The 13865-nt window shown below is 38.7% G+C and overlaps 1 protein-coding gene across 1 annotated transcript; it reads left to right on the forward strand.

Moving 5' to 3' along the window:
- Positions 1-224: 224 nt before the first annotated feature.
- LOC132037452 (stress-response A/B barrel domain-containing protein UP3-like) lies at positions 225-9677 on the forward strand. Its single transcript, XM_059427974.1, has 2 exons — positions 225-1163; positions 9233-9677. Exon 1 carries the CDS (start codon positions 335-337, stop codon positions 1127-1129), a length of 795 nt encoding a protein of 264 aa, XP_059283957.1. The 5' UTR covers positions 225-334; the 3' UTR covers positions 1130-1163; positions 9233-9677.
- The last annotated feature ends 4188 nt before the right edge of the window (positions 9678-13865 follow it).

Genomic DNA, 13865 nt, shown 5'->3' on the forward strand with positions numbered 1-13865 from the left:
TTTTAAAGCCACGAGATAATTTTTTGTAATGTGTTATCTTGTTCGTTTATATTTTTTTGGCTTTAAAAAAAATAAGTCTATTATTTTTTTAAACGAACTAGATACGACTTCGTAACATGTATCCCTCCGTTAAATTGAATGATATAAGTGTGCCAAAAATATAATATCGGAGTATATTTGAACACAAAGTATAATTGACCCTTTTCCGAATATAAAATGACAGTCTGATCATCGTCCACGACCCTAACAACTACTTGCACGCAGCAGCAATCAAAGGATCCAAAATTACTCAACCCGAAACAGCAGTCAACGCCTAAGCACGGTAGAAAAAAAAATGTTGGGTATCAAAACGTCAGGAATAGCTTGCTCTCACTACTTATCCCCTCGCTCATTCCCTCCTACCACCCTCACCTTTCGCCATCTCAAACCCACCTACTCCTCTTCACATCGTTCCATCAAAATGTGTTCTTCTGCTAAGCAAATCATCGAACACGTTGTGCTCTTCAAAGCCAAACCCAATGCCGACCCTTCAAAACTCACCGCTATGGTCAACAACCTCAACTCCTTAACTTCTCTCAACCAAGTCATACATCTCTCTTCTGGTCCCCTTCTCAAATCTTCTTCTTCTTTTTCATTCACTCACATACTTCATTCTCGCTACAACTCTAAATCCGACTTGGCTGATTACTCAGCACACCCCGCCCACGTCAGCGTTGTTAAGGAACACGTATTGCCTGTGGTTGATGACATCATGGCCGTTGATTGGGTGGCTACTGATTTCTCTGGACCCAGTGTGGTCCCACCTGGTTCGGCTATGAGGGTTACGTTTCTTAAATTGAAAGAGAATTTGGGGGAAAATGAGGAATCGCAAGTTTTGAGTGCTGTTGGGGGAATTAAGGAGAAGTTTTCAGGGATTGAACAGTTGACTGTTGGGGAGAACTTTTCTCCAGGGAGGGCTAAAGGGTTTTCGATTGCTTCCATCGCGGTTTTTAAAGGAGTGAAGCAATTGGAAGATTTGGAGACGCAAAATGAGCTTGCGAATGAGGAGAAAGACAAGGTTAGGGATTGTTTGGATGGTGTTGTTGTGGTGGATTATGTTGTTCCTCCTACTCAAACAGCTAGTCTGTGAGACGCGCCCAGTTTTTTTATGATCAGCAGTTGAGGTTATTTTTGCCTCTTTCTAAAGTTAATTTCCCTATGCACTGATGATTTGCGTTAAAACATGGCTAATAAATTCAGTTATTCGTCGTAGTTGGGAATGCACTGTTTTTGCATCTTGAGCTTTTCCAATTGTTTCCTTTTTATGGCATCTTCATAGCATTTTCCCATGCTTGTCATCCGATTAGTGTGAACTTTGTCGAGACTATTGACATACATAAAGGTGACTTCCGTCTACACTGCAAGAGTGATGTTTAATGAGTAACAAACATTAGTAATTTTCCAGGAAGACATAAGCCAGTCACAAAGTAAAGCTGAACGTTTACATGTGTTTTGCCTTCCATTTCTTGCAAGTCCCCAGTGATGGGTGCAGCCAAAATCTGTTTTCGATAGGCACATAATCAATATTGCAACACAAATCTCAACCGATTGAGTTCACCTCGTAGGCACGACACGACGCTCTATCATTGACGCGCTAGTATGCCAACATCGTATGACGCACGATCTGGTTTAGCCAATGTATGGTGTAGATCAAGTCAAGCCTCAATGACTATGATGCGACATAACCATAATACTGTCACACCCCAACTTTCGATAGGGCATGATGGGCACCCGACCCTTACTTAGGGCCGAGCGAACCCGCTGATTCTCGTGATACTCATAATCATACTGGGCCCTTAAATCATGACATGAGTGCATAATGTAAGCTTTTCAAAAAGAACATGCTTTTCGTCCTTCTCAAATCAAGTAAAATCTGTAATCATATGAAACCTGTAACATAATGCATAATGATACACCTACTTAGCAGCCGCTACAACAACCGACATGTTATATACGTGACTCGTCGCAAAGTCTCTAACATAACTCAAGATACCATAACATAGATACTCCGACTCGCGACTCCTGGAAGGAAATGGAGCCCGCCAATCCAAACCGGAACATCTTCTACTAATATCCGCTACTACGCTCGTATACACACGCGTGGCATGAAACGCAGCTCCTCGAAGAAAGGGGTCGGACGGAATATGTACCGAGCATGTAAAGCATGGAATACAAGAACAAAATCGTACTGAAGTAAGGAGTATAGAAAGTTAGTCCAGTAACCAGAAAACCACAAGGCTTGCCTTTGAAACATGAATCATACTTGTCAATATCATAACCAACTCATTATGGGACTTAGAAGTATAAGTGAGTAATCATCTTGTACATATGCATATATAACGTGTCCCGGCCCTCTAGTGAGGGACTCGGTGAATAGAATCATCATATATATATACCGTACCCGGCCCTTTAGTGAGGGACTCGGTGAATAGAATCATCATATATATATATACCGTACCCGCCCTACAGTGAGGGACTCGGTGGTGAACAATGCAATAAACCGTGCACGAATACATACCCGCCCGGACTCGGTGAAAGATATAATTCGCCTAGCACGAGTAGTAGTGAGAGAAACCATATGCATATAAATCATCATTTCAAACTCGATAGATAAGTAAGTAATCACGCTCGAGCATTAAAACGATAGTCATATTATATCCGTTCTAATTGCCATTAGAACTACGTTAAAGAGAATCTTAGGGATCGTAGACATGCATCAAACCAATCCGAGCCCGCCCATGGACGTTACGAGCATTGTTCGCTATGGAATCTTTTACGAACGTATCAAAGCAATCCGAGCCCATTTATGAAAGTTAGGGACATTATTCATTATAGACTCTTTAGTAACAGGATCTCTTTATGCACCATGTACTATCCGATCATACAAAGACTCGAGGGCAATAGCCCGACTATATTAAGAATGCGAATGTCAAGAAGTGAATAAGAATCGTAGACATGCTCGGAACTTACGAATAGAGTTACCCCGAAGCTCGTATCATATCTTACTTACATCTAAGACATGCCAAAAGAAAGAAAGAATAAGCTTTACATACCTGTTCCACCTCTTATTAGCTACGCTTATTCGTCCAAGCTCGTAAGCCTACACTTAAAAGGATTCACACTAACGTTAGACTCTTTATTGCACACTTGTTCCAAATTTCAAATCAAACTACTCTATATTTTGCCGAAAATCGATAAAGATCTCCCCCGTTTATATGCCTAGCCCAAAATTACAATTCAAAGCAACCAATCAACAACAACAATAATACCAACATCAACAACACTATTATTCATACCAACATATTCCATAAACATCCCAAACAACGTTTTTCAACATACAACAACAATATGCACTTTCTTCCATCCCAATCAAGGAGTATAATCTCATCAACACTCCAACAATGTTAGATACCGTTTTTGTATGCATAAATCAGTCCATCCACACGGCCACAACACGTTCAAACAGCCCATAAACACAACAACTACAATACAACACTATGACCTTTTCTCCATAACTAGTTTCATTTTTAAGGCTTGCTAGACCTTCAAATAAACTCAACATAAAAGATGGGATAAATAACATACCTTATACTTGAAAAAAAAAACTCAGCCACATCAACCTTTTCCAACACCAAGCTTAAGTAGAAGCAAGAACAATCACCTTTCACGGACTAGTTTGGCGTAATCTTGTCAAATTCTTGATTTATCGGACTATAATGCTTGGGGGAGGTGTAGAGAATTTTCTAGGACCCTTTGGAATGTTATTATGCTGGAAAAACGGGGTTGATTGGGTTATTTATACACCTCCTAGGTCGGTTTCACCGACCTTCTCACGTGGGGCCCGCCGAGCCATTTGGCAGCTTAGGGTCTTGCTCTTAAAATGACCATAACTCTTGATTCCGACATCGTGTGAGGGCCCGCGACCTATGGTTGGAAAGCTCTTTCAATTATCTACAACTTTTATTCTTGGTGTTTTTCCAAATGCCAAACTTATAATGCCGTTTTTGCCCCTCCAATTCAACTCATCCGAAAACATTTTCTTAAATCGTCCTTTTGGAGGGCTTATGTCCATATTTGGCTTATGGGTCCTTCTTAGGACTTGCTTAACTTTCCATGTACTACTTGTATCACTTATAATATATCCTTTACAAAATTCCGACATGTGGGCCCCACCTTAACTCATGGTTTCAAGGGTTATCATCGAGTGATCATGTTAACCGATTTACTCCATACACTCTCCAAATGTCATATATATGTTCTTATGCTCAGATAACATAATCTTCATCCATAATGCTTGTGTAACTCTGCTCTCCCCTGAGCTCATATTAAGCCGTCCACAGTCTTGATAACGCGAAATTTTCCAAGGTGTAACAAATACCTCTTAACATCTAGGGATAAAGTTTCATCCACTTCTCAGCTACCTCGTCATCTTTAGCCTGAGTTGTTGGCGCGTTAATTATTATGATTGGACAATGGTTATGATCTTTAGGAGTATAAAGAGTTGTGACTTCGTAAATGTTTCAAGGGATATCATTTTAATTGTCAGATTACAATGTGCCAAGCTGATCCAATTGGGATAGCAAAAGTGTAAATTCAACAAGTTTGGTGAAGACGACAAACATAGAATATTAACAAGACTCCTTTCATAATATGTTAGTCATTTTCAGCGTCTGAAAATTGGTCAATATTCCGGATGTGTATAGTTGTTCTAACAAAAATTGGTCAATCATTCAGGCTATATCGCGCAGAAGGAGGTGATAAAAAAATGAGGTGAAAGAAAGAAAATTTAAACTGTAAAAATGACTATTAGCGTATTCCATACATACAAGTATTGCCTCTGGAATAACTAAAAACAAAATTAAGGTCTGATAATATATAGGGAAATTAGTAGAGTGATAAATGAAAAATGGATAGTTCTGGGAACAAGAATACCGCCACAATTGGTCTAATTAGACCCTCTTTGGTCAAACTTTCAAATGGTACTTATTTTGAAAAGCACTTTTCATCATATGAATCTCTGGAGAAGTGTTTTGGATAGTAGCAGTTTGTGTGTGGCCAAATCATTTGAGAAACATTTTGCTAGTACTATGGAAGAATTGTTTCTTGCCTATCAAAAAATAATAATAATTGAAGCATATTGTTTTTTACCAATCATTCCAGAAGTGCTTTAGAGCGCCAAATACTAAGAATGACATGTAAATATTCAACGTACAATTAGTGTATTTAAATAGACAAAATTTGATATACTCCTGTGAGAGACTTTAATTAAGTCTTTTTGACAGAAAGGAGAGACTTGCCTCCTTAAAAAATCTGGTCCAGTGTGGTACAGCGACCCGTTACTTGGCCTTGTTTGCAGCCTCTGCCTCTTCCCCTAGATGGGGGAGATGGTCCTGCCTGAGGCGACATGTTGTGCCTCCTAAACTTCTATCCTAGTTCTGCCATTGGATGATCTAGTCTGAGCCATCTGGTTAACCGGAGAAATAGTGTTAGATAATCGAATTCACCTTAACTGTCACACACTTAAGGAGGAAACAATAAAGAAAAGAGAGATACATTGTACCATGCCCTCGGAGAGTCACGAGTAAGTATGCATTGAATGTTCTTGTGCTATGTGATTTAGTTGAGATAAGAAAGTTTTTATAACCTTAGGAATAGAGAAAACTCTGTTCAATTTTCTATAAAATCGCAGTAACACTTGCTTGGAGGTTCTACCCCCTGAACACCAGTCATGGCTCTAGGTTGGGTCGTGACAAGTTAGTAAGAGCCTCTTGCACACATGGTAGCTTCATTTACTTTTATTCAGCTGCTATTTCAACCAACTCACACAGACATTATTTTTTACCAGCCTATAAGTTCACGAACTAGCTATCTTAGGGGCAATTAGCAAGTAAGCAAATGTGCCTCCAACTTGTGTTGTTAAGTGATTCTTTTCAAGAGGAACTAATCTTGAAAGGCCAAAATCAGAAACTACAGCTCTTCTTGTCCAATAATATGTTACTTGATTTGATATCTCTGTGGAAAATAGCACAAGAAGCACATGAATGCAAGTAGGAAAGTGCACCTGCTATTTCTCCACCAATTCATAAGCTATGCTCCAAAGAGTGATTGTCGGTGTCCTTGAATCACTATCTGATCTTGACATCTTATGCTGCTTCACATAGTGACTCTATCTTTGGGGATAATATGAGTGCTGTGAGTCCCACACTTCCCGCTCCCTGTCTAATGTTTTCCACATACTGTCTCTTTCGAATGGGATAATTGGAGTGCAGCATCTTTTAAGTGGGGAGAAGGCTACTGTTTCCATTGAAGGGGTTGGATGATGTCCTTGGATGCTCGACTGCTTCTATAACAAAGACAAATGCGTGTAGAAACTCTGCTTGGTTGATCCAATAACAGAATGCGGTAATCAGAAGTAGAAAAGGATGTCCCAACATTGTTGATAGTTTCCAGGTTCAACTAATTTGAAATGGATTAAATTATTGAAGAAATGGATATGCATCAAACATAATATAATTCATTTACTTATGTTTTGCAACCCAGAGGCTAAATAAGAATTGTGATATTTTCTCAGTTCCTTCACGTTTTGTTAGATGCTTTTGTAATTCAAAAAAGTGAAGCTTGACAAGAGTACCCAGCAACCCGCGAAGATCATGTTGAGCAGTGTATTTGAATAAAAGCACTTGTTCTAGACTTCTAGTCTTTGATAGATACATGCCCAAGGGTGTCACTCATTCAGATGCTAGTTATGAGAGATTATAATATGGGTTATTTATGAGGTGAATAATAATGAAATGGTTGTTACACGATGAATACTAATGGATTGTTATGCATGAAATAATAATACATGGAATTTTATGTCGAGATTACCTACTTCAAGGAAATTTTGATCTTTAAATACTTTAATATATGTATTGCTAGTGTTTGTGTTTTGTGTGTTCTTATTCCACATTTTATTCAGCATGGAATAATACATAGAAAGAGATATACGCACACATTCGTATTCGACATTCTAGCCAACATGAATTTGTACATAGATTCTCGTTAGATAACATAATGTATACGCTAGCTAAATGTTGCGTTAGTTATGCGGGTATTATCTTTATCCGTAGATTAGATTGATCGGGGCGCAATTAAAGCTAAGTCGTACTTGTTGAGCGTGCATTTGACAAATGTGATTTATAAGTCGCATGTGAACGTGATTTATAAGTTATATTTATCCAATGCCATATGAAGTCACATTTGTCGATGTTCGCTAATACCACATTTTTTATTTCCTCCATCTGTCCCGATCAGAAATCCTCACTGCACCCTCCGTTGTAGTTCACCATTTTCACGGCGAATGATGCTTACCCTCTGATCGCTTGATTCTTAATAAACATTACTTATATTCATTATTTGTTGGATAATTAGTTCAAACAAAAATCATTCTCTTTATAAATCGGATTTTTTTTTAAAATTCATTATTTAGCGATAGGAATTAGTTATAATTAGATGTGAGATCCCTTTGGGTTTTTGACTCCGATCTCTTTAGCTTGATATATTTGCAGCAACCGCTTATTCTTTCTTGGATAAGTTTTGAAAGGGCAGCGCGGGTGGTGTAACGACCCGTCCGGTCGTTATTTAATATTTCGCGAAACCATGCCCAATCTAGGTCAAGGATTGTAAATAATAAGCTTCATGATGTGTTTTAAGAGTTAAGAGTGGGAAAAATCAATTTCGGAAGGATTTGAAAATTTCGGGCTAGAAAATAAAGCGGACCACTATAGCGGTCAGTGGACCGCCATAGCGGTACCGCTATAGTGGCTTAGCGACCGCCGCAGCGGTCCACGCGGAACAGTAGCCTGAATTTTTGTACTTAGTCTTTTTCTCTCCCTTTTCAACAAAAGACTCTCAAGGGCTGCTCTTAGGGTTCCTCATGAAAAACAATGGACCCTAAGAAAAAAGAAAACCCTTCTAATTTCTTTTCCACCCTTCCGTACGAACATTATCGCTCATGGAATAGGATAAAGGCTAAGAAGACAAGAAATTCCTGGAGAATCAAATATCTGTTCGTCAAAGAGGTAGGTTATGGTTTACTTTAGTTAGACTTTGATTAGCGAATCGTATATACACTTAGAGTTGACGGGAGAATGCATGCTTAGGTCTTCGGACACGGAGTTTGGATGGACGGACTTGCTAATGTGACTAAAATATGGTATAATTATGGTTATAATAATAATGATTTAGTTTAATAGGAAGTGATGTTGTCGCTTAGGAGATACCTCGTGTTTACTTTTATGCAACCCTAGAAGGGGGTGAAATTCAGTCTGTATGTCCCATTTTGTTGAATGTTCATAAGGTTGTTTCCTTGAAAATAAGAGGTCATATTAAAAGAAGTTTATTGAGTTGGGTTGACATTACGCCCATCCCTGAAATTATAATTGATTTGTCATTTAGTTTCGTGCATTGCACTGCATGGCTTATGCAGGGATAAAGGTAACAGGCAAGGCTGAGTATGGGCATTGTGTTATCCGGCCTTGTTGCTGTGGAGTTGAGTACTTGAATTACATATATGTATATGAATTGGAATCCGCGACCGAGGTTCGTTCTGGGGCGGAGGTTTGTGCTGGGGTCCGAGGGGTATTCCAGAACGAGTGGTACATAGACACCATGGGTCCCCTGCAGGTCATGGCTACTGAGCTAAGATATCAGCTAGCGTGTATGTACAGTGTGTTTGGGCCCTGCATCGCATTTGCATTTCACCACATCTCATGATTTACGTTATACATGTGTGTACTATTATCGTTAACATTGCTCGTTTATTTCATGTATGTTGTTGAGAGTCTGGTGGAGAGGGGCTTACACAGGTTAGGTGTAGTGTTGGTTGTCAGATAGTGATTTATTTTCTCGCATACAGTGTATTATAGTAGTAAATATGAGTAGGTGAACTCTTTTAACAACAAGGGTGAAAGTATAGCATACAGAGAGTGGGAGAGTTATATTCTGGGAATAAAAGGAGTAAGCTTCGAGGGTAACAAGGCACGCGAGTTAATGTTGTAGTAATATTTATTTAGAATTTTGAGGTTCATTGACTTAATTGTTTATCTTATTGACTTTATATTGTATTGCGTGAACTAATCTTAGTCAACCTATGATGCTTACCAGTACGTGTGGTGTACTGATACTACTCTTGCTACGCCCTTTCTGGGTGTAGATGTGTTGCAGGTCTTAGCTGAAGTTTCGTCGTGAGGATCTATCGGATATTCTCCTACAGCTTCGCCTATCTCACTTCCGGCAGAGGTTGTGTCAATTATTTTGTCCTCTTGTAATTTAGGAGCTCTTGTACCTGTCTAGACTAGATCCCGGGGAATTCTTTCGGATTTTTGTTGTAATTGAAGCGAGTTTGTAAGAGGTGTCTATTTTTAATGTTGTAAATTTTACAGATTGTGGTCGTATGTTTTAAGGGTTGGGTTATTGGCAAGGGTTCGCCTACTAGGTTAGTAATATGGTAGGTGCCTGCACGACCTGCGTTTGGGCCATGACAGGTGCACTAAGCTCCCGCTATGCGCTGCGTCCGGGGAAGGGCCGGACTACAAGGATCTATTGTAAGCAATCTTACCTTACATTTATGCAAGAAGCTGTTTCCATGTCTTGGATAAGTTTTGAGTGAGATCAAATTTGCGTCACGAGGAGCACAGGAATATAAATAAATTAACATAGAGTTAGAAGTTAGGCTTTCCAGTGAACTCTGGGAAATGAGATCCCTTACCCTCCTAAAATTTGAATGGAAGAAAATGACCTTTTCAGATCTCTTACGTGTAAAAAATGAAAATCCATTGTAAAAAGGTCATAAAATCATTTATCATCATATTATACTAAAAGTGGGAAGGTCCTACTTTCAAAATTAGATTAGTATTTTGCCCCTGAAGTAAAAACAAACCTTCATTAAAATAAAATTTCTTTACATTAAAAAATGTAATTTAAATGCTTCAGCCCCTCAAAATTCAAGAATCCAAATACTTTAATGCTTCCTGAAAACGTTTCATACCATAAATAATTATATATATTTCTTTCACTTCTTAAATGACTTCTTCACTATGTAGAGAAAGTTGGCTAGTATAGGTTGTACCTTGTGTAAGCAATGAAGAGTTGTACACAGTTAGTTAGTTTGTCAGGAAAGTAGTTAATTAGTTAGTGGGAGTTGATGCTCCAAATCTAGATATTTTGGTATCTTTGCTGTCAATATAAGTAAGAGATTGTACAAATTTGATACTTGATTGTTGTGAATATGAATACATAGAAAATTCTCCCAATTCCCTCTCTCTGAGTTTCTGCACAGTACTTATCATCTTCATCATTGATTAAGCTCAATTTCCCCTTCAACATGTTATCAGAGCCATAGACCAATTGACCTTGCTGTTCGAGCTTAACGATTATATGTATATCGCGATTTGATCGAAGTGAACTTTGCCCTAAAAAACTGATTTCGTTAATTCCGCCATTAAAGAACCAGTCGAGTTCAGCCTGACTTTAAATGGCGATTACAGAGATAAACAAGTACAACAGATTCAATGACAGAGAAATTCACAGATATTCATCTACGAAGCCCTCTCTACTTGCATCCATCTGACACACCAGGTAGCATCTTAATCCCTTAACAATGAACTGGAACTGAAAACTATAATGCATGGAGTAATTCGATGAAAGTAGTGTTACTTGCTAAGAATAAGATGGGATTCATAGAAGGAAAATGTCGTAGAGAACAATACTAAGGTGACCTAGAATAGGAATGAGATAGATGGAATGCATTCGTATTGTCCTGGATTACTAACTCTGTTGCAAAGAAACTGGGACATGGAATTCGATATTCATCCAACGCGCATATCGTGTGGGTTGACTTGAAAGAATGATTTGATAAGCGTAATCTCACGCTATTTTATCAGTCGCATCATGAGATTTACACTATGAACCAAGGAACTAGTTCAGTTTCTGAATTTTTCTCTAGGTTGAAGAATGTTTGGGATGAATACATATCTTTGGTACCTATGCCTGTTTGTGATTGTGATAAGTATAGTGATAAACATGAGGAGTATATGACACATATGGAACAACAACGTTTGATGCAATTTCTGATGGGACTTAATGAAACTTATGCCCAATCTCATAGTCAAATTCTTTTGACAGTTCCAAGCCCAAAATTGAACCAAGCTTATAGTATGATCATACAAGATGAGAGTCACAGAATGCAATCAAATGTGATAGCTCAGTCAGCATCTCTTCAACATCTGAATTTAAATGATCCAACTGCCTTAGCCACTATACAACACAATAGATATCCACAGGATTCGACTCTCCTAATAACAAATATCAGCAGAACTATCAACAAAATTCTGATCAATTTTGTGACCACTGTAAACTTCATGGTCATACCATGAAGGGTTGTCATAGATTGATTGGTTATCCACCTCATTACAAGATTCACAAGAAGAAATCCTTCAACAAGCAGCAAAATCATGGGACTCCCAGACCACCACCTAGAGCAAATAATGTGCAATATAATGATGGATCAGATTAGCTGTCCTCAGGCAGCACCACTCCACTTCCTCCTAACATAAACACTGCAGCATCCACCAGTATTGCACCACCACCTCTTGTCCATGCTACTCCATCTTACAGCACAGTTCCATCTTACCACATAAGTGCAGCTCCTCAACTTACTCCTGATCAGTATCACAGGTCCTGCACCTTATCAAGCATGATCCAACAGTAAATTCACCTCTCACTAATGCAACTGTCAACATGGCAGGTATATTTTCTAACTCTGCTTCCCATACAGGTTTGGAATCTCATTCATGGGTGATTGACTTTGGAGCTACTAACCACATGGTTTCAACCTTGAATTTGTTACTTCATTCAGATCCTATACCACCTAAATCTAGCAAGATACATCTTTCTAATGGACAAACTACTCGTGTCACACATATTGGGACCATTTCTATTTTCAATGATACATTGCAGAATGTGTTATATGTTCCCATTTCCATTACAATCTTCTTTCAGTCTCAAAGTTAACTAAGGCTTTGCAATGCATGGTTGGTTTGTGTCCTGATTTTTGGCTCTTTCAGGACCTATACACTGGCAGAGTGAGGGGTATTGATAAGGAGAAGGATGGACTTTACATACTTCAATCTACCAAGCATCCATCACCTGTCAAAGCAACAGATGTTCCTTCTACAGCATCGTTATCACAACCTACTCCAGCTTGCTCTTCTACAACTATTTCGACTCAATATCTATCTACCACACAACCATTGTAATGCTCTACATGGCACCAGAGATTGGGTCATGCTCCTATATCAGTCCTTCTCAGAATTCCATCACCAAGAGATCTAGTTAATAAATAATCTTTTCATTGTACAGTTTGTCCACTTGCAAGACAAGCTAGAACTCCTTTTCCCTTTAGTGTCAAGAAAACTGTACTCCCTTTTGAACTTGTACACATGGATACCTTATAGACAGGCTACTCATCACGGATTCAAGTATTTTCTTATGATTGTAGATGGTTTCTCTAGAATGACTTGGGTGTACTTGATGAAAATAAAAAGTGACACAACTGTTTTGATCAGAAACTTTATCAACTTTCTTCATACTCAATAGTCAGCTTTTATTAAGACAATTAGATCTGATAATGGTCTTGAATTTTTTAACACTCACTGCTCTATTTTGTTTTCTTCTCTTGGCATTATACATCAAAGCTCTTGTGTTCATACACCCCAACAGAATAGCGTGCCTGAAAGAAAACACAGGCAACTCCTTGAAATATCCAGAGCACTAAGATTCCAATCATATGCCCCACTTAAGTTCTGGGTTAAGTGTCTTCTTACTGTTGTCTACGTTATCAACAGATTACCTTCCAGTGTCGTTGGTGGCAAATCCCCTTTTGAAGTTGTTCATGGTTCTAATCCATCTCGCAGTCAAATGAGAGTGTTTGGGTTCCTTTGTTATGCAACTACTCCTCATTACTCAGACAAATTTTCACCCAAGGTTATTTCTTCTGTTTTATGGGCTATTCAGACACCCAAAAAGGCTACAAATTGTGCAATATTTTCACTGGTTCCTTCTTTGTCATTAGAGATGTGTTTCATGAGTCCATTTTTCCTTTCAGGCACCCCAAATTTTCATTTCTGCCTCCTGTTCCCTTTACATTTCCTAGCATAGATACTCATGATACAACTTTTCCTTCTACTGTCCTTCCTGCTCATGATTCTTCAATTTTTGTTCCTTTCTTCCTTCCTTCTCTTGATCCTCTTGCTCCAGATAACTCTCTCTCTCTCTCTTCACTTTCTTCACCTACTCCAGTTCCTTCCCTTACTCCATCTCCTAATTTGGCTCCTGTTATTCCTCCTTCTCTTCCTTCTAGGAAATCCATACGAGTGCACAAACCCTCCATCTGGCTTACAGATTTTGCTCACCTCTCTTATTCTTCTATTCCTTATCCTATTTCTGATTCTATTTCTTATTCTTCCTTGTCACCTTCTTATGCTTCTTGTCTTAATGCCTTCTCCTCTATTACTGAACCAACTTCCTTCGACCAAGCTGCTCAGGATCCAGCTTGGATTCAGGCTACGAACCTTAAGTTATTAGCTCTCATTGACAATCACACTTGGGATGTTGTTGACTTGCCTGCAGGGAATAAGGCCATTGGTTGCAAATGGGTGGTCAAAGTCAAATTCAAGGCTGATAGAAGTGTTGAGAGATATATAGCAAGACTTGTTGCTAAAGGTTTTACTCAACAAAAGGGTTTGGGTTACCATGACACCTTTTCAAACAGTTTGTGAAAATGGTGA

This window comes from Lycium ferocissimum, chromosome 11 (assembly GCF_029784015.1).
Source record: "Lycium ferocissimum isolate CSIRO_LF1 chromosome 11, AGI_CSIRO_Lferr_CH_V1, whole genome shotgun sequence".
NCBI classification, from domain to species: domain Eukaryota; kingdom Viridiplantae; phylum Streptophyta; class Magnoliopsida; order Solanales; family Solanaceae; genus Lycium; species Lycium ferocissimum.

Bases quoted from the DNA above. Each gene is read 5' to 3' on its own strand.
- LOC132037452 (XM_059427974.1), top strand. From the start codon at position 335: ATGTTGGGTATCAAAACGTCAGGAATAGCTTGCTCTCACTACTTATCC.